Source organism: Lepidochelys olivacea (assembly GCF_965140295.1).
Source record: "Lepidochelys olivacea isolate rLepOli2 genome assembly, chromosome: 5".
Taxonomy (NCBI): Eukaryota; Metazoa; Chordata; order Testudines; family Cheloniidae; genus Lepidochelys; species Lepidochelys olivacea.
Genome location: NC_140415.1, coordinates 94,694,249 through 94,718,090, shown reverse-complemented (window position 1 = coordinate 94,718,090; position 23,842 = coordinate 94,694,249). Strand labels below are relative to the sequence as shown.

The 23,842-nt window shown below is 39.1% G+C and overlaps 1 protein-coding gene across 4 annotated transcripts in view; it reads left to right on the top strand.

Moving 5' to 3' along the window:
• Positions 1 to 23,410, top strand: part of LOC311520713 (transducin-like enhancer protein 4) — a 129,695-nt gene extending 106,285 nt beyond the window's left edge. For all 4 annotated transcript variants that reach the window (XM_084628401.1, XM_084628400.1, XM_084628399.1 and 1 more), the window contains 13 exons: positions 8,429 to 8,548; positions 8,889 to 8,942; positions 9,573 to 9,725; positions 10,956 to 11,088; positions 11,238 to 11,431; positions 11,631 to 11,707; positions 15,306 to 15,555; positions 16,598 to 16,845; positions 18,426 to 18,573; positions 19,140 to 19,290; positions 19,825 to 19,901; positions 21,683 to 22,129; positions 22,596 to 23,410. In XM_084628401.1, coding sequence (XP_084484527.1) covers positions 8,429 to 8,548; positions 8,889 to 8,942; positions 9,573 to 9,725; positions 10,956 to 11,088; positions 11,238 to 11,431; positions 11,631 to 11,707; positions 15,306 to 15,555; positions 16,598 to 16,845; positions 18,426 to 18,573; positions 19,140 to 19,290; positions 19,825 to 19,901; positions 21,683 to 21,790 — 1,713 coding nt within the window. In that variant the 3' untranslated portion in view covers positions 21,791 to 22,129; positions 22,596 to 23,410. The remainder of the gene's footprint in view (positions 1 to 8,428; positions 8,549 to 8,888; positions 8,943 to 9,572; positions 9,726 to 10,955; positions 11,089 to 11,237; positions 11,432 to 11,630; positions 11,708 to 15,305; positions 15,556 to 16,597; positions 16,846 to 18,425; positions 18,574 to 19,139; positions 19,291 to 19,824; positions 19,902 to 21,682; positions 22,130 to 22,595) is intronic.
• The last annotated feature ends 432 nt before the right edge of the window (positions 23,411 to 23,842 follow it).

Below are 23,842 nucleotides of genomic sequence, written 5' to 3'. Positions count from 1 at the left end.
TGCCAGAGATGAAGGAAATGGTGAGGAAATTTCTTGGTTGCATGAAACTGAGGATAGGGCAATGGAACTGAATACTGGCACCATTTTCCACAGGCGGGGTGATTTTAACTGATATCTCCTCCTGAGGGTAACAAAGGCACAGAGAGCACAGCTGCTGCTGGCCTTCCAAAGCCGCCCAGCCTGTATGCTGCTAGCCTGTTTACTCCAATAGTGCCTACTGGAGTTATCGCCAAGTCGTGTGGGAAGGTGTCCTACCGTGAAGAAGAAATAAGGCGGCCATTCCTAGAAACTTTGGGAGAGGATTACAGAGTACTTCCATGAAAGTTTCATGGAGATTTCTCAGGAGGGTTCAAGCGACGCCCTTGTATACATAAACTGTTCCTCATGCCCCTCCCTTGCCACAGGGGAATGAAAAAAAGAGAACCCTATCTCTCTCTTTTTTTGGTACCACTACCTCGTGTAGTACAATTAAATTAATGAAACAGTTGATAGCTGTATCCTGTTAACTTGGGAGTGCTATCAGTACATCACTGTAATGGGAAATATAAACTACCCAAAGTTCCTTCCCCTGCATCAGACTCACCTGTGCTCAGCTGCTGGGACTGACTGGACTGTGGTGGTGTCTCAGACAGGTCCTGGCTTGTGGCATAGCAAGACCCCACCACTTGCATGTCCCCCATCCTCCTCCTCGTCATGGCTGTTCATGCCAGGAGTCTTTGGCTTGGGCTCCTCGGAGGTAGTCATGGTTGTCTGTAGGTCGGTGGTGGGGTTTCCACCAAGTATGGCATGCAGCTCTTTGTAAAAGCAGTAAGTCTGCAGCTCATCACCTTGGCCTTCTGGTATGCCTAATGCAGTTCCTTTGCTTTCATGTTGCACTGCTGCTGGTCCCTGTAGTACCTTCTCCTGCATCTCCTGTGTAACCTGCTTGTAGATGTCCATGTCTCTATGGCTGGTCCATAGCTGTGCTTGAACAGCCTCTTCTCACAGGCCTAGGAGATCCAAAATCTCCGGTCTACTTCAAGCTGGAACACGTCTGGAGTGTGTAGCTGGCTTGTTCTCCGGGAACCCTGGGCAATGGTGTTCACAATTGGTCAGTGTAGGGCATTGTGGGGCAGCTGCTGGAGGACTGTTAGGGTCAACATAAGTAACTCAGTGTCTGCACTTGTGCTGCGTCGCCCTCAGCACATCGACCATAGCGCAATGCCGCTCAGGGCAGTGGTGTTACTGTGTCGCTGTAATGGGGCATTTACATCGGTAGGAGACACATTTAATGGCAGAGCATGTGCGACTAGGTTGATGCAAGCTTATGCTGACCGAACTTTGTAGTGTATACCGGGCCTGAAAAGGCTCAATGGAGAAATGATCTTGGGAGGTCAAAATGTGAGCTCTGAAAGGGAGAGAGAAAGGCAAGTAATCTTGACTGATAGCTTGATAGTTCAGAACCTGGCCCCAAGCATCTGTCTTAGATAAAGAGAACAAAGTGTAATGCTGCCTTTCAGGTGCCACAGCAGGGAATGTCACAATATAAGAATCAAGAATAAGCTGAGAAAGGTTGGACTTTCCACTAGTTTAGACCATTTGGCAATATGGTGGGAGTTTTGATTGAGCTATGGATTACTTTGGTGATGTGACTGGTAGATGTAAACATGCTACACGGTATCTTGGAGCAGCCCAGAAAATTTCACAACCACTGCTCTCAGTTTACTAAAAGTGTAAGTGTGAGAGAGAGAGAGAGAGAATATGTATGCATTCTGGTAAATTGAAAGGAATTCTTGTGGAATTTTGTGAACCACTCAGAAGCTATATTGTGTGGGAGAACTCTAATAATATTTTGATGGAATTTTCCTTAATAATCAGGATAACTGACTATTCTTTTTGTTTTTGTTTTTTCTTCTTTACCTTCCTCAATTTTGTTTTCCTTTTTCTGCTGTGTATCTTGGTGTTTCTTTATATACATCTTTATCAGTGGCTGTTTTTCTCCCAGTTTTATTCCCTATTTCTTTCCTTTACATTGTTGTGGCTCTGTGCTAATAACTGAGACAGGAAACCGAGGGGAGGGGATGAATGTGACATTGCAGTTTGAGTGAAGTGAGACATCTTTGGGTATGTCTACACTCGAGCTGGAAAGTGTAAATTCCAGCCCTAGGAGACATACCCATCTTAACTCTGATCGAATCAGTGTGCTAAAAATAGATCAAAATAGTGTGCAATTCCCCCCCACACACACGCAAAATAGGTGAAGGGCTATGTTGTACAATACTGGTTTTTTCTATCCCTTTCATTGGCAAGGAGCCGTGTTAGAGAGTTTGGCCTTGGGACTTCTGAGGAAAGTTAAGCCCAGGAGCTCAAAGGCTTAGCTGCTAAGTTTTCAAGTAGAGAGAATATTCTTGTGATTGTTACTCCATTCTGTCTGGCATAAGGTTAGAACTAGTGCAGCGCTGTACTGCATTTCGTACCCGTAAAGTGGACTGGAAGCTGGTCCACCTTTTGGCCCAAGTCAGTAAGCAGCCAAGTCTAGGTATGGACAGTCTTAACTCAGACTTATGTAGGAGTTATAATACTTCAGTTGCTCCATGTTGCTGATTTCACATCTCCCTTAAATAATTAAAAGGACCATACCAAACGCTGGAGTGAGTCAGATTGCTAACGTTGGCTTTTGTATTTCACCGCCCTAAATGTGAGTGCCAGTCAATGAGTGAGCATTCCTGTGAAGTCATTTTCCTGTGATGTGTGTTGTATCCATTTTTATTGTTTCTCGTATACTTTGAATGGACTTTATAACAGCAATAATGTCATTCAGATAATTATATCATAATTGACCTTAGCAATGAACATCCTTGGCTTTTACTGCAGTTTGTGTAATACTTCAGGATGATCAATTATCTCATAATTCCCACTTTGTTGGAATTATTGTTTTAATTATTTCACTTAAAATACATCCTTTTTTTAGTGTTATAGAGTTACACCAGGTAATGGTCACAGTCACAAATGCTTCAAGAGTTACCAGCTTTGTGTGGGAGGGCTTTTGGGTCTTATCATCTCGTCATTATTTCTAACACTGGTTTCATTTAATTATCACTTAATTTTTATCCAAGCAAGATTAGCAGTCCAAGAGAGCTATCTGATGGTAGTCCAAGCTACAGGGCTTGAGAAAGGATGGATAGCCCGTGTGCTTGATTTTACTATATTGTTTTTCTTCCTTTGTGCTATGTGAGCCATTTATGGTAATGCATGTAATTTTCAGTGGAAGTTGAGGTTTAAAAGGTTATAGTAATTCTTGGATTTTTCAAGTAATTTGAAGTATTAATTATTACAAGTAGACAGCACATTGATGTTTGCACTGCTACTTATGGGATATTTATGGCTTTATAAGAGGTTTATATAGCATTCTTTATGATCAATTAATTTGTGCATGGTCAGGGGAGATATTTCAGGCTGTGTCTGGCACCTACATTCCACTGTGACGGTCACCATATAAATATCAGAGAGGGAATATGCCACCTCATGAAATTCCTGGAGAGTGTTGGTCTCGTTTGTTGTGTAGTGTTGCTCAGCACTGTACAAAACATAGTGGGATATGTAGTGTCTAGTATTTTACAGTCTTGTGCTGAAGATCCAACGCTGTATTTGATGTAGTGCTTCTTAAATGAACTAAATGTACATGTCAAAGTGCTGAGCCTTGCTGTTCTTATATCTGTTCAGTCGGTTTGGGTCACCATTTTGCATGTATTTACCAGGAATTAACCTTTTCTACACAAACAGAAAATGAAAATACAGTGCCTTTTTGCTAAAAGAGAAATTAAAACAGCCACTATCCCCAAATAATGTATTTCCACATGTCTTGTTCAATTATTAGATGTGAACAAACTCAATACTGCTTAGCAGGGAAATGCTTGGTTTTCTAGTAGATTAAAAGTTCATTGAAGAAAACTGCAGTGTGAAAAGATTTTCTTTCTCTATAAATTTTAATAGTTATTAGAAGGAGGATTCTGGCCCATTAAGTTACAGCCTGCCAAGACATAATGCTAAATCACTTAATTTCTCTAAGCAGCAACCCTGTTCCATCTTCTTTAAAGGAAGCTGTTAGAAGAGCCTTGATGTTTTAATCGAAAAACAGAGCAAAGTCTGACAGCTAAACTGTGCTTTGATGGAGGTTTTTTGTGTTCAGCCCTTTAGTCATGGGATCTCCCACAGATCCCTAGGTGTAGACTCAGGGAAAAGGTTTGTACAGATGCCAGTGTCACTTGTAGACATCTGATACACAACCACAGTTACATGTAGATAGTTGTCACTTAGTGCTTTGGCTAAACAGGCCATGGCAGTTGTGCTATTTTGTATAAGGGGCAATTTTAGGTCTATCAACACCAGCCATGGAGTTCCTGCAGAATTGCAGTTTTTTTATATAGCAGATACAGTTTGTAATGGATAGACCAGATGTGGCCATTACAAAATCTCTGCTTAAAAATCTGAACTGAGGCTTCATGCAGGAGACCAGAGTTAGGCTGCTATTTCTTGCATCTCACTCTTGAAGTCTAGCCTTGTAGTCCTCTCAGCAACTGGCCCAAAGCCAAGCCTTCATTCCTCTCCAAAACCTGAGGGGCAGGAATTAAAATGAAGGTTTGGGGGATGGGGGAAAGTGAACTGTACCAGCTCAGAAGCTTTTTTATCTCTAGGTTGTCAGTTCAAATCCAGCCCAGGTCCTAACAGCTTGTTGTAACTGAAGATCCAGTTACTCTTTCTGCAGAAGTAATATTAGCCCCAGTGTATTCTAGTTGTGGAATTGCATTCTGCCTACCTAATCCCTTTCGTCCCTCTTCGTTTCAGTTGGAAAGTTCTTCATTTTCTCTCCTAAAAAGTGTCAAGCTACATGCTAGACCCAAGAATGTGATTTGAAACCTTAACTTGTAACCTCATACTCCTGAGCTTCAGCCCAACACCCAAAGCTGGAACAGTTAATTAGCCTTAAAGCAGCCTTACAAAATTATACTCACCCAGTCACATAGGCAAATTGCAGGGATTTTGTTTGGGATTGATGGGAAAGTAAAATATTCAATTGCTTGTTTCCCTTCTCTTGTCGTGATGTGAAGGGCAGATGAAACTCTCTGTATCTTGGCTGGAAAATGTTTGTGGCAGTTTTAAGACATAAGGCTATGTCTATACTGTGTACCCTGTGCCAGCATAGCTCCCTAGTGTAGATGCAGCCTAAGCTGACAGAAGATGTTCTTCTATAGGAATGCCACATCCCCAAATGACATAAGCTACATCGACAGAAGCACTCTTCCACTCACATAGTTGTCTACACGTGCGGGTTTGTCAGCATAGCTACATCGGTCACAGTTGAGGGGTTTTTTTTCCACGCCCCTATTGAAGTAGCTATGCTGATATAACTTTTAAGTGTAGACAAAGGTACCTAAGGGTATTGTAATGCTTAAAAGGCATATAGGCTACTCATAATCTTGTTTTAATATGCAGAAAAGCCTGAATTAGGATAAAAACATAAGGACAATAATGGCTGTTTGTAGACAAGTCACCTTATACTAATTCAGAAAATTCACTAACTGCACAGGCATTCCTGTTCACAGAACTTTGATCACCACGTTTGTGAAGATTTTAATATGAAGAAAGTGTGTGGGCTGGGGGAGGATGTGTGATCACATTTTTAAGCATATAATCCAATAACGAAACTTGCATTGTATGATCTCTAGTAGTGTCTAGATATACAGCTGGATTTTTCACAAAGAAACAAAACTAAACCTTCTTTTGTTGACCATATAAGTTTCTGTCGATCAGTACTATTGCTTACATCTTGTTAGTGCTTCTCTGCGTACTGCCAGCCAAAAAAGTTCCATTGCATGGGGCTGCCTAGGATTTTTCCACTTTATTACCAAGTCTGATTGGACTTTAAAGCAATTACGCCATTAAACAGTATGCATTGCCCCAGTGCCCAATATGGTGATCATCCTTTAAGTGCTGGTGATAATTAACTACTTTATCATTCTAATAGGGAGCTCTGAATTATAATTTTATTGAGCAGCAAAATCAAGGATTAAAATGATATCTGCAGTGCCAAGGTTAACTATACTGAGAAAAATGAAACCACGTGGTTTCTAATTCATGAAAATAAATATTTCTGTTTAAATAAGTGCAGTAGTTTACTCTGATTCTTTAGACATAATTCTAATTGCAGCTTAGCGATGATGATTTTCTCCTTTTAAAACAAATTGCTTTCTATACAGTGAAGTTAAGTTATAATGAATTGAACTCAAATTATAAACTGCCTCCTCCCAATCTGTGAAATGAATATGAATGTAAAGGAGTACTCTTAATGCTCATATAAAATCTTTTGCAAAGGGCATTCTCTGTAGTAAATAATACTAAGATTTATCTACACAGTGGAGTAATGCACACTACGGCGGTGTGATTTCTAAAGCGCACTAACATTTTGCGCATGACTTGGTCCATGTAGACCCTACTGGTGCTCACTAAATGTTCCCAATTAGTTGTCATGAGCAATGCTAGCTTTGTTTTCAAACTTCCATTTTCATCCAGTATTGTGAATGTGTAAATAACTAGAATCGGTCAAAAATAAAGGGAAAATTTTTGCTAACACCCCATAAAAAAAAACTTGCAAAATTTCAACCAGTCTGTACATAATTTGCTAATTAAGGCTCCAATTCAAAAAGGCATTCTTGTTCCGGAAATAACTTAATTAAGTACATGCTTAACTTTTAGCATAGATTTAAGTCCCACTGACTTCAGTGGGATTTCAGCATTTGTTAACGTGCTTTCCCGAGTAGGGAGAAACTTTAGCACATGCTTAAGTGCTGTTCAGAATCAGAGCCTCAATGTTTTAATAAGAACACTGAAATATGAAACATGCCAGTGGTGTCAGAATGCATTGAAGTCTACACTGGACATGTGTTTGTCCTGATGTTGCCTCACTCATACATTCAAAACCCTTACTGAAGTGTATGGGGAAGAGCTGAACAAAATATTGTAAATTCCGTCCCATGAGAAATTTTGACATTTCCGCATTTGTTTTATTCTCAGATTGGGACAAAATGTCAAAATTTCAGAACTTTGCATGCTACAGAAATTACGAAAAATTTAAAGTCAGAATGAATTAAAACATTTTGACACTCCTGAAATCAAAGTGTTACGTTTTGGTTTATTGAAATGACCTGAAACGCATCACTTTGAGGCAGTTCAAAATTAAACTGTATTTTTCCATCGCAGCGGATTGGTTTATGGGAGCTTAGTTCAGGAGCCTGATGCCCCTGTTCTCCCTTATGAAGTTAGCTCCCTGGTTGGACTACATATTTCGTGATGCACCACTGAGAGGCTGGTCAGGGATAGCCATGTTGTGTTATGGGAAATGCAGTCCTGTAGAGACCTCTGCAGAAAAGAGATAATAAGGCAATGCACTGACTGGGGGAATGCAGCTTATTAATGTTTTATTAAACTGATTTAACACTAAACGTTTTGGGTTAGTTGAACAACATGATTTTTTTCAGATTTGGGTTAGACCAACCTGAAATTAAATATTTCATAGACATTTTTCCATGGAAAATTTCAAATTTGCATTTTCCATTAAAAAAACATTCTGACAGAAAATTTATGGCCAACTCTAGTACGGGGAATTTTGGTCAAGCATGGCAAGAAGACTTAAACCCTTTTAACAATGACTACAGGTATGTCTTCACTACCTGCTGGATCAGCGGGCAGCAGTCGATCCAGTGGGGAATGATTTATCGCGTCTAGTCTTTCCCTGTTAGTCTATAAGGTGCCACAGGACTCTTTGCTGCTTTTACAGATCCAGACTAACACAGCTAAGCCTCTGATACCTGTCTCAGCTTGGTTTCCCCAAACAACTATCCCCTCTCTTGAGAAAGAGTCCCTTTTAAACCTTGCAATAGTTCCTTTGTTCTTCTGTGTTTGAGCTTTGACTCTTCTGGTCAAAACCAGTCCTGTATGTTGGCTAGAGCTAGAGGTAAAATCATCAAAGCCAATATAGCTCTGCATTGTTCCTTAACTCTCAAATATTTGCTGAGGGGTGGCTTATCTTGAACCATTCTTTTCCTTCCTCGTTTTTCCTGGTAGCCTTCTGTATATTTGTAAAGTAAACATCCCAATAACCATGGTAAAAAATAGTATTCTTAAATTAATATATAGCAGTTCTGTGGCATTTTGGACCTCAACTATTTGGTGCTCCAGTAATTGATATTTGTACAGAAGTATCTACCAATTATTTCATTCAAAGTGTCAATATAAATCTTATTAGTTAGCTATCATTGATTAAAGTGCTGTTATCCACTAGAAGACCTCAAAACCACCTCCACCACCACCTTCAGGTTGTCTGTTGAAAGTAATCAGAAATGAGATTGTGCAAATGTGTGGTCACATTTCCCTCTCTCCCCTCTAATTTCAGAGCTCTTCTGTGTCTCCATCAGCTAGTTTCAGAACAGCAGAGAAGCATAGGAACTCGACGGATTACTCTTCAGATAGCAAAAAGCAGAAAACAGAAGAGAAAGAAATAGCAACTCGTTATGTGAGTGAAACATTTACATGGTGTATTACCAACCTAAGAATTTTTTAGGAATCAGAAGACCTGAGCTCTATCTGGGTTCCTTCTGGGTGACCTTGGGCAAGTCACTTCATCTCTCTGTGCCTCAATTTCCCCATCTGTAAAACAGGGATAATGAAATGTAAAGCACTTCTTATATATAAAGTAAGACCTACATAGTATTTATTATTAACAGCTTAAATGAGATCAAAGAAATAGGAAATATTGAAGAATAGTATGATGCTTTATAGTAATAGATATTTTTGCTTTTTAAAGAGACCATAGATCTTTGGATATTTTTTAAGAATCTGATTTGTCATTGCAGGACAGTGATGGTGAAAAGAGTGATGATAACTTGGTGGTTGATGTTTCCAATGAGGTATGTGTTATACTGCTTCCTATACCATACAGTAATTGAAGGTGTCTCTCAAATCTCAGTGTAGGTCAGATGCATGCCTTCACAAAGGGGCTTGTAATTGCTAAAGAAATCCAGCTTCATCTTTTTATCTTTTCAGTTCTAAAATATTATTTATAGCAGTAACACTTCTTCAGAAGAGCTTTTCTCAGCTGTTTATATAGTTAAACAAATAAAATCTTACCTCACCCATCTTAAAGCAAATAGGGCACTGATATTTATGGTACCTATGTTCTGTTCCTGCTCTGCCACTGATTTTCTGTGTGACCTTGCACAAGACAATTAGCCTTTTGTGTGCCTTCAGTTTCCCCACCTGTTAACATGAGAAATGTAATTCTTATTTACTTTGTTGTCCTAAGCATTATCGTTATTTTTATATGGCACTTAGTTAACAACATACAATATTAACTAATACTTATGTTTGTTTTGTTATACATCTAGATTTTAAACCAAATCATATTAACCAAATCAGTTATGAAGTCAAGTGATGCTTCATGTTTTATTTAGAGATCTTCCCCAAAAGTCTGAATTACTGGAGATAGGTGTTTATGCTGCTAGGAAGATGTTATACTAACGCATGTTGTTCTTTTATAGGATCCTTCTTCCCCTCGAGGGAGCCCAGCACATTCTCCAAGAGAGAATGGCTTGGACAAGACCCGACTGCTTAAGAAAGATGCACCGATTAGCCCGGCCTCTATTGCATCTTCTAGCAGTACTCCTTCCTCAAAATCCAAAGAACTTAGCCTTGTAAGTGATTTTGAACACTCCTGACCTGAGAGAGTACACAGATGTGCATGTCCACCAGATCATATCTGAATTTCTAATGGGATCTGTAAAATGCTACGAGACATGATACAACTTCACGTTGAATATAAAGTTCCCTTAATTTCTACTTTAAAGACATACAGCAAAGTGGTGGTTAAAAAGCCCAGAGGCCTTTTTGGGATGAGACGCGTCTATTAAACTACCAGTGTAAAAAGATGATGGATGTGCCTGTGTTGTGGTAATTTTTCATGTGGGGGAGGAGAGAATCATGTCCTTCTGAGGATAAAAAAAAAAAAAAAAAAGCAGTACACCTAGGTTCCTTGATACATTTTTTGTGCTATGGTTCTATAGTAAATTCAGCTTCCAACTTGGATGTGATTTGATTGTTAGTTTTGTTTAAATGACCAGGTAATTTTAATTTTCTGTCTGTCATTTACAAGAGTCTTCCTCGACTTGCATCACAGATCACAATGCAAAAAAAAGGCTGCTTGCAAGTGTGTGTGGGGGGGTCTTCTTTCCCTTCCTTTTGGTGACGGTAGTTTATCACATTGCTAAGCTGCACTGTAACTCTTCCTGCAATTCTCAACATTTCAGTACACTTTCACTTCTCACATTGTTATATAAATCAGTTCTGTAGTGAATGTAGTGGTCAGGAGAGGTGCTGGAGTGACAGGGTTAAACACAGAAGTTTGCTGTTTGTCCACCAAACAGGCATACCACAACAGTGCCAGTGCAAGATTCCTCACACTACCCCCATCATTGTGCCTCAACCCTGTTTTATAGGGATCACGGCTAGGGGTGAGTCCATTATTTCAGTCTGCTTGTCTGTCCGATTTTGGGCCTCACACTGCCAACAAAGGTGCTCATCGTGATGTGGACACATGTCCACCAGGAGCAGATTGAGACCACCAACAGGTTTCACATACGCTGCCAATACGATTGTCAGATGGTAATGATTTTCAGTCATTGACTGTATCCTGAATCACATCAGTGACCTAAAGGAGAAAAAGCTGTGAATCCTAGAGTTAATTCCTACGGTCACCCTTCCCTTTTAAGTCACTCTGCATGCTTCTTTCCATTGCCAGTGCTGAGCATTAAAAATTGAAAACTAGGTTTCACTAATCAAACCACATTTTAATTGTCATCTACAATATCTTATATATGAAGCCAAAAAGTAAAATAACTGTCTTTCATTGCCTCTCTTGATATTAGAATGAGAAATCTACCACTCCTGTGTCTAAATCAAATACTCCAACTCCACGGACTGACGCTCCAACTCCAGGCAGCAATTCTACTCCTGGTTTGAGGCCCGTGCCTGGCAAACCACCAGGAGTCGACCCTTTAGGTTAGTAACAAGTAGGCCTCTAGAAAAGCATCTAACTTTTCAGTCCTTTACAACACTGCATTCTGTGTCTGTGTCTTCTGTTTGTTGTTCTCTTTGAAGTGCTGAGCATCCCTTATACCTGTTTAAATTGAGCACTATTCCCCCAACAGCTTCTGGTCTAAGGACCCCGATGGCGGTGCCATGTCCCTATCCTGCTCCGTTTGGAATTGTGCCGCATGCTGGAATGAATGGAGAGCTGACCAGTCCAGGAGCTGCGTATGCGGGGCTGCATAATATTTCCCCCCAAATGAGTGCGGCAGCGGCAGCGGCAGCGGCTGCAGCAGCTTATGGGAGGTCTCCAGTGGTAAGTGTTTGCCCCAGGGGATGTGAACATGTTTGGAGTTGGGGGTGGGGGGGTCTGTTAAATTAAAGACATGCAGGGTTAAATCTAGTTCAACCTATCTCTAATTTGGAGAATATGTTGTGGAAGAGGTAAATGAAACTCATGTTCGCTTAATTCCCCACTTAATACATCTTTTTGTTCTGCTTGGGGAAAACTGCAGGTTGGTTTTGATCCACATCATCACATGCGAGTCCCAGGCATCCCTCCCAATCTGACAGGCATCCCAGGAGGAAAACCGTGAGTTTTAAACACTAAATTTATGAAGTTAATCATTTACTGAAGTAGTGTTCCCTTGCTGGCTAGATTTCCCCTGGGCTACTGAATATTATTGCATGACTAGAAGTAAGTTTAGGGTTGAAGGGATAGGGAGGGTGGTTTAATCGTTGTTTTTATTTTAAAAGCTTGTTTGGAGATTTCTTTTAAAATCTACTACCAGCCAGGAGGTATCAGATGGCATAGAGCAATGAGAGTCTGTGGTGGGCAGAGAGATCTCCTTTTCTAAATGTGAAGTAGGGGACCCATCTCTGTATGGAAATACAAACTGTAAAGGACTCTCTGGTATACATGTCTGCTGTACTGTGTGTCTCAGCTTAAAAATAATTCCATTGGGCATAAAAGCCTTGCAATCACTTGCAAGCTTATTAGATGCTATAAATAGCAGTGTGCAGAGAAAGAAATGCTGAAATGTTTTGTTTGATTGAAAATACCGAGAAGAATTATGGTTTCGTAATGTTCAAATTCATCCTTGATGGAACTCGCCAGAAAAGGTGACCTACTCTAACAGCTTTGTTTGCTGTGTAATTCTTTTTCCAGGCTCACAAACTCCCCAATCACATCCCCCTTGAGTTAGAGGGAGGGGAAAAAATAGTAATGCAAATCGTATTGATCTGGGTTTTATTTGAAGGGCCTCAAGTTCCACTTCCTTTGTAACACTTAAAGAAAAATAGACTAGCTAATAATGGAGAGGTTGAGGGATATTTGGGTATAGTTGATGTAACTTGATTTTAAATATATAAACGTTGTACATACTATGATTGTATCCCTCTCCCCCAGTGTTACTTGTCATCTTAGGCTGTCTTCTGTCAGCTGCTCTGTGTTGATGAACCTGCACCTACATAGAGCCAGGATAACTTCATTGAGGATCTATGCAGGCTCAGGAGTTGGCACTAAGCAGTTTACAGGATCAGAGCCTTAGACTGTAAGCTCTGTGGAGCAGGAACCTTCTTCCTGTCTGTGTGGAGAGCATCCAGCAAGTTCCTTTACAGTCATTACAGTAATATAATAACTAAAAAAGTGAAAGGTTTTGTTGCATCTCAAATGTTTGTTAATGCATTGGCATAATAGTCACTATTTACAAGGTCAATAATAGCTAATTATTATTAGCTAGATTTGAAGACTGCAAAGATGGAGACCTAAGTTGTATTCAACTATTTTCACTGAGCATTCTCTGAAATGGAATGTGCTGCATTGGCTATCTTGTTACCTGTACTTCGCCTTGGTTTTTTAATTATTGCCTGATTTTCCTAGGGAACAGTACAGTCTGACTCAAAAATAGGAGCTGCAGATATCTGTACAGATCTTTATAATTGAGGAGTTTTGTAATATATTTACAGTGCTTTAAACATGCGAAATTCTATGTTAGTGGTAAATATTCCTATTACTGATGACCTGCACAGTGGTACAAGGGGACTTGTAATAAATGGTACATGGAGAGAGGGGGGAAAAGTAATATGACACCCGATCTTTTTCAAGATTAAATGTATTTGAATAATTATACATAGCACTTACTATTTGCTTTAAGAGCCAGATTCTCAACTGGTGTAAATCAGCATAGCTCCATTGACAACATCTTGAGCTACAGCGTCAAAGCCATTTTGACTAAAACGTTGCTTTAAAAAAAGAAAAAAGAAAAAAAAGCTATAATAAAGATTCACTTTTGGTATCAATGTAAATTCTCAGAGCAGGGCAGGTGCTTGCCTCTTGGTACTGTGCAGCAGCAAACACACTGTTGGCATGCAACAAATGATGAATAATAAGATCTTCTAGCTAGTGCCTATAGAAATCTGCTAGTGGAGACCAAATCCACTTAAAATTAGGAAGTTTGTATCTTTTAACTGCAACAACGAAAAAAAATTGCCTAAGCCTGGCTTGAATGTGTTTCGTGTCATAAAGCAAAGTGTCAACTTGCCACTCAGGCCTGCCGGAACGAGAAAAGAGCAAAAATAGGGTGCAGAAATAGTGAAATTTCTGCGGCTATGAGTATAAAAAAAGGGGAAAACTGGAGATTATGTAAATATAGTTGCATTTTTATACTGCTGAAAAAAACACTGTAATATTAGCACATTTCAGAGTAACAGCCGTGTTAGTCTGTATTTGCAAAAAGAAAAGGAGTACTTGTGGCACCTTAGAGACTAACCAGTTTATTTGCACATAAGCTTTCGTGAGCTACAGCTCACTTCATCGGATGCTGTAACTCACGAAAACTTATGCTCAAATAAATTGGTTAGTCTCTAAGGTGCCACAAGTCCTCCTTTTCTATTAGCACATTGTGTAACTTAAATAACAAATAAAATGGTTGGGTTTTTAAAGGCTGCCTTTTTAAACTCTCAATTTCAGTGCAACAATTAAAGCAATAGTCTCCTCCAAAATAATATTTCTGTGAGCTATTTTCATATCTCTACTATTACAACCATGTGTGTTTTTTCATCAGTACTACCATGAATTAGCTAGTCTGTGGAAATTAAGAACCCTCTATTAACCATATATTTATGTGTACAGAGGAGTCGTCTAATAAAGTTTGTGTTCGGTAATATATACTCTTTAATATGTCACATCTTAAAACAAAACAATTTCACAACCTAACTGTTCTCCCTAGAAAATATTTGGAGATGAAGTTGTTGATAGCTTATTCACAGGTGGCATAACTGGCAGTCACACAACACATTCTTTCTCAGTGAGAGTCCTGATTCCAGCAAAAGAACTGGGATTTGTGCTTGTCATATCAGTGCAACAACAACAAGAACAAATTACTTGCACATTTTTGCTGGACTGCCATTTCAGGAATTGTGCCTAAAAACCTTAACTCCATGGTGTCATTGATTTCAATCCTTCTATTGACAGAGTGCTGTAAAATACAATATAAGCTTAAGATATGTGCACCCCACTGTTCAGTTCAGTGAAAGCCAGGCAATGAACTAATCCCCTTCATACTCTCTTGAACGTTCATGTTCATAAATGAAAGCCTCTAAGGGAAATAGTCACCTATCTATCCCCTTGGACCCAACCATTCCTTAAAGCTTGAAGAGATGCTCCCTACTATTTCTGTCTTCAGGGAGGCTCTGATGTGGGCTTCCCTGCTTCTGCTACGTATGTATATCAAATCACATATCAAATCTCGGACCCAGTCACGGGCAAACTTAAGGTTGGAAACTATAGCTTCACATATCCCTACACACTCCAGAAATCAGAAGCACATGGCTTGAGTCCTAAAAAGCTATTTAGTCTGTGTCTGGATAACTTGCCTTGTGGAGACCACTAAGGCCAACATTTCCAAAACTGGATGCCTAAAGATAGGTGACTAAATCCATATGTAGACAGCTAATAACTTCAAGTCTTCAGAAGTACTGAGTTCCCCTGGCTACTGTTAAAGTAAATGGAAGTTGAGGGTGTGCAGTACCTCTGAAAATCTGGCCATTGCATTTGGTACCTAACTATGTTGTTAGATGCCAAAATGTAAGCAGCCAAGTTTGAAAATGGTTTATGTATCTTGTTCTCTTTTCTTAAATAGATGCAAGGGGTAATTCATTAAATCACTTTCCCCTTATCCTTTCCTCAGAGCTTATTCATTTCATGTAAGTGCAGATGGTCAGATGCAACCTGTACCTTTTCCTCCTGATGCCCTCATTGGACCAGGAATCCCTCGCCATGCTCGTCAGATCAACACTCTGAATCACGGGGAAGTAGTGTGTGCAGTTACCATAAGCAACCCCACAAGACACGTGTATACTGGTGGAAAGGGATGTGTCAAAGTCTGGGACATCAGCCACCCTGGGAACAAGAGCCCTGTCTCTCAGCTAGACTGCCTGGTAAGTGAAGATCTAGGAATGAAAGTGAAGCTTGATCAGATGGGGAGGGGATAGAAGAAAGCAGTTTAGAAAATACTCAGATTGTGCACGAGTGATATGATAGTGTTAAGATATGGGTTATGATGATCAATTAGTACCAACAGCATTGAGAACCAGCTCCTCAGCTTGGTGAGCTTAATTCAGGTTCTTTTTATTATTCTGTGTGTTGCTGAGTTGTTCAGTTTCTGGTGTGTGTGTGTTATAATACACATGCTTTTTCCCCTGACAAACCAAAATCCCCATAAACTATATAGGCAAGAGACAAGATCAGAAATAGTGCTGTAGATGCTGTCTATAAACTTTTGACATTATGGGTGTGTGTTTAAGCCCTATATCCTCTCATGTGCTAAAAATTACTTGTAGGCTCGAATTCTAATATATGGTCCATGCATGTGCATGTATGTGTGTATTCTGACAGTTTAAAAATCTCCCTAAATTATTACTGGGAACAACAAATTATTGGCATGTGCTTACAAGATGCACCATTATTGGCAACTTTTCTCTTGTCATTTACTGTTCTTGATGAGATGTTGCCTCTTGTTGTAATTGCTGCTTCATCAGAACTGTGCAAAACATGTGACCCTAGTATCTCCTTGGTGGGGCAGCAGGGCTCATTAAAATGGGAGGCGGAGGTATGTCAGAAATTGGTACACCCAGTTATCAAGGGGTTAATGTACTGAAATGAGCAGAGTATAAAAATGAAACCTTGTATAAAAGCTGTCAAATGCAGGAACATTGAAGTGTTTGGAGTTGGGTGCTGGTCTTTGCATTTTGATGCTAATTAAGATTAAATAGCTCTCACTACTGAATTTTGTAGATCAAGTTTAAGTACTTCCCTGATGTCGTGTAATTTTCTGGCATTAATACACTTTATCATTGTCATAAGTGTAACTGGCTCATTAAAACCAGGAGGGAATACAATACTTTTATGGATTTCTGCTCTCATGTTAATGCTGTTTTCCTTTCCTCATGAGTAATCTCGTGATGGCTTCTGTCTCCACAGAACAGAGATAACTACATCCGTTCCTGCAGATTGCTTCCAGATGGCCGCACCCTGATTGTCGGTGGGGAAGCCAGCACGTTATCCATTTGGGACCTGGCAGCTCCTACCCCACGTATAAAAGCAGAGCTGACATCTTCTGCTCCAGCTTGCTATGCTCTAGCTATCAGCCCCGATTCCAAGGTCTGCTTCTCCTGCTGTAGCGATGGGAACATTGCCGTTTGGGATCTTCACAACCAGACATTAGTCAGGTAGGTCAACAGAACTGGATTGTCAGGTTGTGAAGAATGAATTAACAATAGCATGTACTTTCTCCCTTATTTTTTTTTTAATGTGCTCTTATCTTAATTGTCAGCATAACTGTTTCAGTATTTTGTTGTTAAGGAGCCAGAATAATAAAAGCTTGATAAAAATTACATCCTTATTTATAGGATTAGAGGGTTTTATAATGGCAGACTTTAAAGTTCTGTTCTAATTCTGCTAGATTGGGGTCTGATGGCTTCTTAGAGTAAAATCAGCTGGTGTTGATGTTGCTAAGATTCTTCTAGATCCCTTTAAAACATGGAGTAGTTTGGTCTTGTGTAATACGTTGCACACAACCACACCTCTTTGATCTGTGCTTAGTGTTTGTATTCTAAGTAAGGATGGGCCTGAATCACCACATTCAGATCTGATTTTGGAAAGCACAAAGTTTGGGGGGTTTCAGATACACATGTTTGGGTATTTCTCATCCCCAGTGTAAAACATTGTAAGTGGGACCCAATAATACAGCTCTACATTATACAGTATTGTAGTAATGTATGTAAAAGATGGGCTTTTATCAGTTGATCTGATGATCCCATTGAGACTACTCTGTATTAAAGCCTGTGTAAGTAAGTGATTGCAGATGCTTTTTAGAGCCAGTAAATTTAGAATGTTATGCTGAATTCCTCCCAGGAAGATGTGACATTCCCAGTACCTGATGTGATGTCACAGTCTCAGTCTGAACCTTAAAACATACCGTGTATACACGTTCATCAGCCCATTCATTTATAAGCTGTCCCCCCAAGATGGATAGGTAAACACGGCAAAAACTAAATGACCCTTTCTTAAGCCGACCCTATATTTCAGGGGTTGGCAAACTTTGGCTTCCGGCCCGTCAGGCTAAGCTGCTGGCGGGCCAGAACATTTTGTTTACCAGGAGCGTCCGCAAGCACGGAGCCCCTCAGCTCCAAGTAGCCATGGTTTGCCGTTCCCAGCCAATGGGAGCTGCAGGAAGCAGTGCAGGCTGAGGAACGTGCTGGCCGCCACTTCCCACAGCTCCCATTGGCTGGGAATGGCAAACCACAGCCACTGAGAGCTGAGGGGCTCCGTGCCTGCAAACGCTCCAGGTAAACAAAACGTCCTAGCCCACTTTGGCTCCCGGCCCATCAGGGTAAAGTTTGCCGACCCCGATCTACGACGACAATGTATTAGATATTCAATAGTCCAATAGAGCTTAAAATGGTCAACTTTTGGTATAGACCCATTGATAAGCTGACCCCCGCTCTTCGATACTTCACGTTTTTTACAGTCAAAAAAATTTGGCTTGTGAACAAGTATATAGGGTGCTTTGAAAAAAAATGTACTAGGCTGATTATTTGAGGCATTCCACACACAGTTCATTTGGTGATCTACAAATTCGGAATTCAAGTCACTCTACTAAAATATGCTTTTGCTACATTTTAATAGCTAGAGTTATTAAAGGAAATAAACCAAAACTAGCATGATCTGCATGGAAAAATGAACACGGATCAAAACCAAATCTTTTTACCATTAGCGTGTGCATGTGTTTTCTCTTTGAAATTTTCAGACAATTCCAGGGCCACACCGATGGAGCCAGCTGTATTGACATTTCTAATGATGGCACCAAGCTCTGGACGGGAGGTTTGGACAATACAGTCAGATCCTGGGACCTCAGAGAAGGAAGACAGCTACAACAACATGATTTCACATCACAGGTTCACTCTCAGAAGCTTTGACATGTTAGAGAAATCCATAGTGATTTTATAAAATTAGCACCTTTTTAAAAAAGCAAACTTGAAGAGCTCCTAGAATTTTTTCACTTAGTCTCTGGCACTGTTTTTAATATGGCAGCTAAACATTTTTTCTAGATTATGGCTCTCAGTTTGACAGATCAGTATTTTTCCCACAAGAAGAGCAGAGAGCCCTATTTATAAAGGGGAATTGCCAGATTAAAGTGTTCCTATGTAACCAGTTTTCAGTTCTGTAGATCTTAGTTCAAAAGATATATTACAGAAATATTTCTAATGCTGTTGGATGGGCTAGGAAAGTAACTTTTATAGTTTGTTTCAATGCTTTACTATTGCAGTTCAAAATGAGTTGCATTTACATTAACTAATTGTCTTGATTACTATAGTAAACGATTAACATCTTTTATAACCTGTGTAGCAGCCCAAAATGTAGCTCACATTTTGTGAACAGTGATAACAATGAAGCAGGAATTAGCTCCGACTATTTCAAGCTCCTCCTTTACTGACTGAAGCATGTGCTCTGTTAATTCCAGATCTTCTCACTGGGTTATTGTCCAACTGGTGAATGGTTGGCAGTAGGAATGGAGAACAGTAATGTTGAGGTGTTGCATGTTACTAAACCAGACAAGTATCAACTGCATCTTCACGAGAGCTGTGTGTTGTCACTCAAATTTGCTCACTGTGGTAAGCTACAACATCTATGCCAGTATTTTCTCTCCTAACAAATTTCTTTTGAATAAAAACAAGGAAATGTAAAACCAGATGTTCAATATAATACTAAAATTAAACTTTTTTCTGTATGATTTCTTTTTAATACAAAATACTTACAGTGAAATACCTTAATCTAGCCCAGAGGTTCTCAAACTGGGGGTCAGGACCCTTCAGGGGGTCATGAGGTTATTACATGGGGGTCAAGAGCTGTCAACCTCCACCCCAAACCCTGCTTTGCTTCCAGCATTTATATTGGTGTTAAATATATAAAAAAGTGCTTTTAATTTATAAGGGGGGGTCGCAGTCAGAGGCTTGCTGTGTGAAAAGGGTCACCAGTAAAAAAGTTTGAGAACCACTGATCTAGCCACATGTAACTTTGACCGTTCTCTGGATAATTTTTTCATTAAGTGTAAATTGATCATTTTTCTTCGTAATCTAGGGGTTTTGTGCATGAGTTCATTGAAAATGTAACATAATTATAAAAAAAAATTAAAAATCTGATTTCAGGAAAATGGTTTGTAAGCACTGGAAAAGATAATCTTCTTAATGCCTGGAGAACACCTTATGGAGCCAGCATATTCCAGGTAATAATCTCCTAAAAGCTGTTTTCCACATTATAGTACAATAGAGGTGCACTTTTCAGGGTCCATCGTTAGCCTAAGAAGTTTTTAAATGGGTTTTCTTGGCTAATTATGTTTCTTTTAAGACTTTGTCTGTTATAATGAGATGTACAAGATTTTGTCCTCAATAATATTTTAATAATTTTAACATTACAATAAAATGGACCCTTATCTTGAAGTTGGGCTTTAATGCCCATTTTTTAATCCTCTTTGTCTCGAATTTCTTATGCCTATTTCCTCTCCTTTGTATTTCATGCTGTGGGCAGTGGAATATAGTGCAGGTGCCACGTGGCTAATCTACCATTCATTGAATATCCAGAATCCTGCTGAAAATAGTGAAAACCAGACTCAACACTTGTGTATTTTTTTCAGTTCACAGACAAGAGAAATAAAGCCTCGTGAGCACTTTTTCCCCTAATTTATAACTGTGACATGGCATTTTTTAAAAATGTTCCTCTTTATTTCATGAAATAGCTGAACAGGTTTGGACTAGATAAGCACCATTAAGATGTCATAATGTGTATTGAGATTTAAAAGTCATTACATTAAGCAGGAAAACTCTTGAATTCAAGAGCCGACACTTATGGAAGGTTCTTGTGGAATGCAATAGGAAATGATAACCTTTCTATACGTTTTTTTTTCTTTAAACATCCTATAAATATTAACTGTGCCCCTTTCTAATGAACTTAACGATGCCTCCTTCAGAAAAGCGAACCTGTTCAAACTCTTTATAGTCTGGCTAATCTACAAGAAATCAGCACTTGATTAGGAGAACCTTTCCCACTCTAATCCCATCTCCAAACTCTCATTCCTATAGAATATCATTGAGAAAGTAGTGCCAACCAGCCTCCAACAACTTTTACCAAAATCCTGGATGCTTCGTTTTTGGGCTCCAGATATTAAATATAAATATATATCATATACTATATCTAGGTAGATATAGATATAAATTAATTCTCTCTCTCTCTCATTTTGATGCTGTATCCATTGCATGATCTGTTTGTTTATTGTATTCTGTTCCATTGATTTGCTTCTACTATGCCAGTCACTCTGGTGTCTTCTCACCTGTTTGTTTGTTTATTCCTGAGATTGTAAGTTCCTTGGTGCAGGGATGGTCTTTCTTTTCCATTTGGAAAGTGCTTAGAAGGGGGTACTAAAAACAGTAATGATTCTCATTCTCTATTATATCCTGTAGGTTTTTAGAGTGATTTTTATAGAAACCTCTCAAATTTCTCTAGAACCCTGTTGGTTTTATCCCAGTTAAACTCTATAGGACTTCTCCATAAGGATAATGTATTTTTTCAAGATGGCTTTTGGCTTGTTTTTAAGCAGGCGAAAACTAATTGAGTTATATAAACGTTTAATAAATACTCACTGTTTGTAAAGTGCGTGTGGGGGGGGACGGAGGATTGGAGGGATTAGTTTGTTTTATAGGTTGTCTTCAGTTCTGTAATATTGAATAAAACATTCCCTTTCCTTTTATGTTGCTCTGTGTGTTGTCTTAAATACTTTACGTGAGGGAAGTTTGCCGAATTATTTTTGTAGTTGCATCTGCTAGCCCTTCCTCTCTGCTTTGAGTCAGTATATTTTGGTATTTAGATAAGCTCTCCCATGCACTCCCCCTTAGTAAACTCTCTACTGATTTAATCGTCTAATCTGGTGCCATTTGTGTTCACCTGATTTTATTAAAACAGAAAAATAGTTAATTTCTTTATGCTTATGTATTTTTCTTTTGTTTCTCGTAGTCCAAAGAGTCCTCATCTGTGCTTAGCTGTGATATCTCTGTGGATGACAAATACATTGTCACTGGCTCTGGGGACAAGAAGGCTACAGTCTATGAAGTTATTTATTAGAGACAAAGCTGAATGCAAACAGGACTCCTCCTCCTAGCACTTTGCTGTATATTCCTTTTTTTTTTTTCTTTTCCAAACTGAGGACTTACAATGCTCATCACAGTTGTGGAGTTCATTTTTTCCCCCATCTAACTTGCTATTGAATTGTGAATGCTCATTAAGAACTTGTGATACCAAACTTAAGATATCTACTTGGAAGAAGAGGGGATAAGCATACTTAACACTGAACTGATTCTCTAATTATGTATTATAGCTGTAATGTATTTATTTTGTTTAAAGAAGGCTTTCTAACAATGAACTGACTAAATAAAGCTGTCTGCCCCTGCCTTGGTTTGAAAGGTGCGTTGTATATTTTGTGTTTTTTGCTGGTGGGTGGAAAGGAGGAAGGGTGGGAGGTCACAAGTGACAAGTGCACTAAATAGAATGATAGCTTATATTAAATTTTTGACTGTTTATCTTGCTCTTGGTTGAGACCTCCTCAGTGCTACTGTAATATAAATAATTATTGTGGGAGGAAGATGATGTAATTTGATGTATTTTAGACCAGCTTGGAAATCTAGAAGAGTAATTACGAACTATAACCGGTTGTGTATATATGCCTGTAATTTTTCGCTAGTTAAATTCAGAGCTGAATTAAATAAATTGTAAGGAAACGTGCCAAAAATAAGATTCTTTTTAATGTATGTAACAATCTGCTGTCATGTAGTGTTTTGTAAATAGATTTGTTTTCAATGCTTCTGGGGATGATAAAATCCTCTGTGTTGATCCTGGCTTTTTAATATAACATCTCTTTGTTGTATTGCAGAGAGAAGTACAGTAACTTGCCTCAAAGAGCCACCTTTATCTCTTCTGGATGTTTTTGCCACATCCCTTTGAGAAGGGAGATGTGCGTCTTTCAGCAATTTTGCAGTTACAAGAGATTACAGAAATATTTGCTATATTCATTGGAAACTGCATTGAAATGAGAATGGATTCCTACCAATGTACAGACTACAAAATCAAGGACTTCAGCGGTAGGATTTACAAGAGCACTCATTCTGAAGTTCAGAAAAGAATGGATTCTCTCTTGGGAAAAGGACTTGCTTTATTTGCCACCAGTTCTATCCAAGTCTTAGTTGGATGTCCCTGAAATTGGCACAGCCTGTGCCATTGTGCCAGAGACATTGTGTTATCTTTTTATGTTGTTGTTGCTGTTAAACTATGATCTGTGACCTTTTTTTTTTTTTTTTTTTGAATGCTTTAAAAAAAATCTTTAAGTCTGTGGATCTGCTGATGTACAGTGCCTTTGCTGCTATGGATCAAAATCAAAAGAACGATGTAGATAAATCTTATTGTATAAGTAGAAAGTTACTTAATTTCATACTAGAAATGGATTGATGCTGCAAGTTGAAATGGACTGTTCATTGAAGTTCCAAATGTGGTAGCAAAAAATAGTGTCTTAAGTGCTTAGTGTTTGATGTCATTAACAGTTTCGTAATACTCTACAGTGTAGAAAGATTTTGATACTAAACTGTGTCATTGTACATAGTTCTAATGCATTGTATTGACCACCAGTACTTCTATAATGGTAGATTATTGTTTGTGCATTCAGACTTTTAAGCATTAAACATAAGTAACTTCTATGATGTATTATTTTTCTAATTTTTTTCCCCTTGTGGATTTGCACACCTCACTATTGTGGGCAGATTTCAGTTTGGTCAGCGGAGAGTAGGCAGCTGAATAAGAAGTTCTAAATTGCACAGCATACCACTATAGATTTTGGAAAAAGAACGATGTGTTTTGTAAAAGACGCTTCCCGCCAATTGTCTAGTTTCACAGCAAACTTTCTTAACTGAAAATTTCTATAGTTGGTGTGACAGAGTTGGGCCAGATGGCTACAGGAGAGTAACAGAAGGCAGTATATTCGTCCCAGGTTAAGTAGGTCCCTTTCCCCTGGGTAAGGTAACAGGGAAGATTCCAGAACAATCAGGAACCTTCTGGAGACCATTAAGACAGGCTGATTAGAACACCTACAGCCAATCAAGAAGCTGCTAGAATCAATTAAGGCAGGCT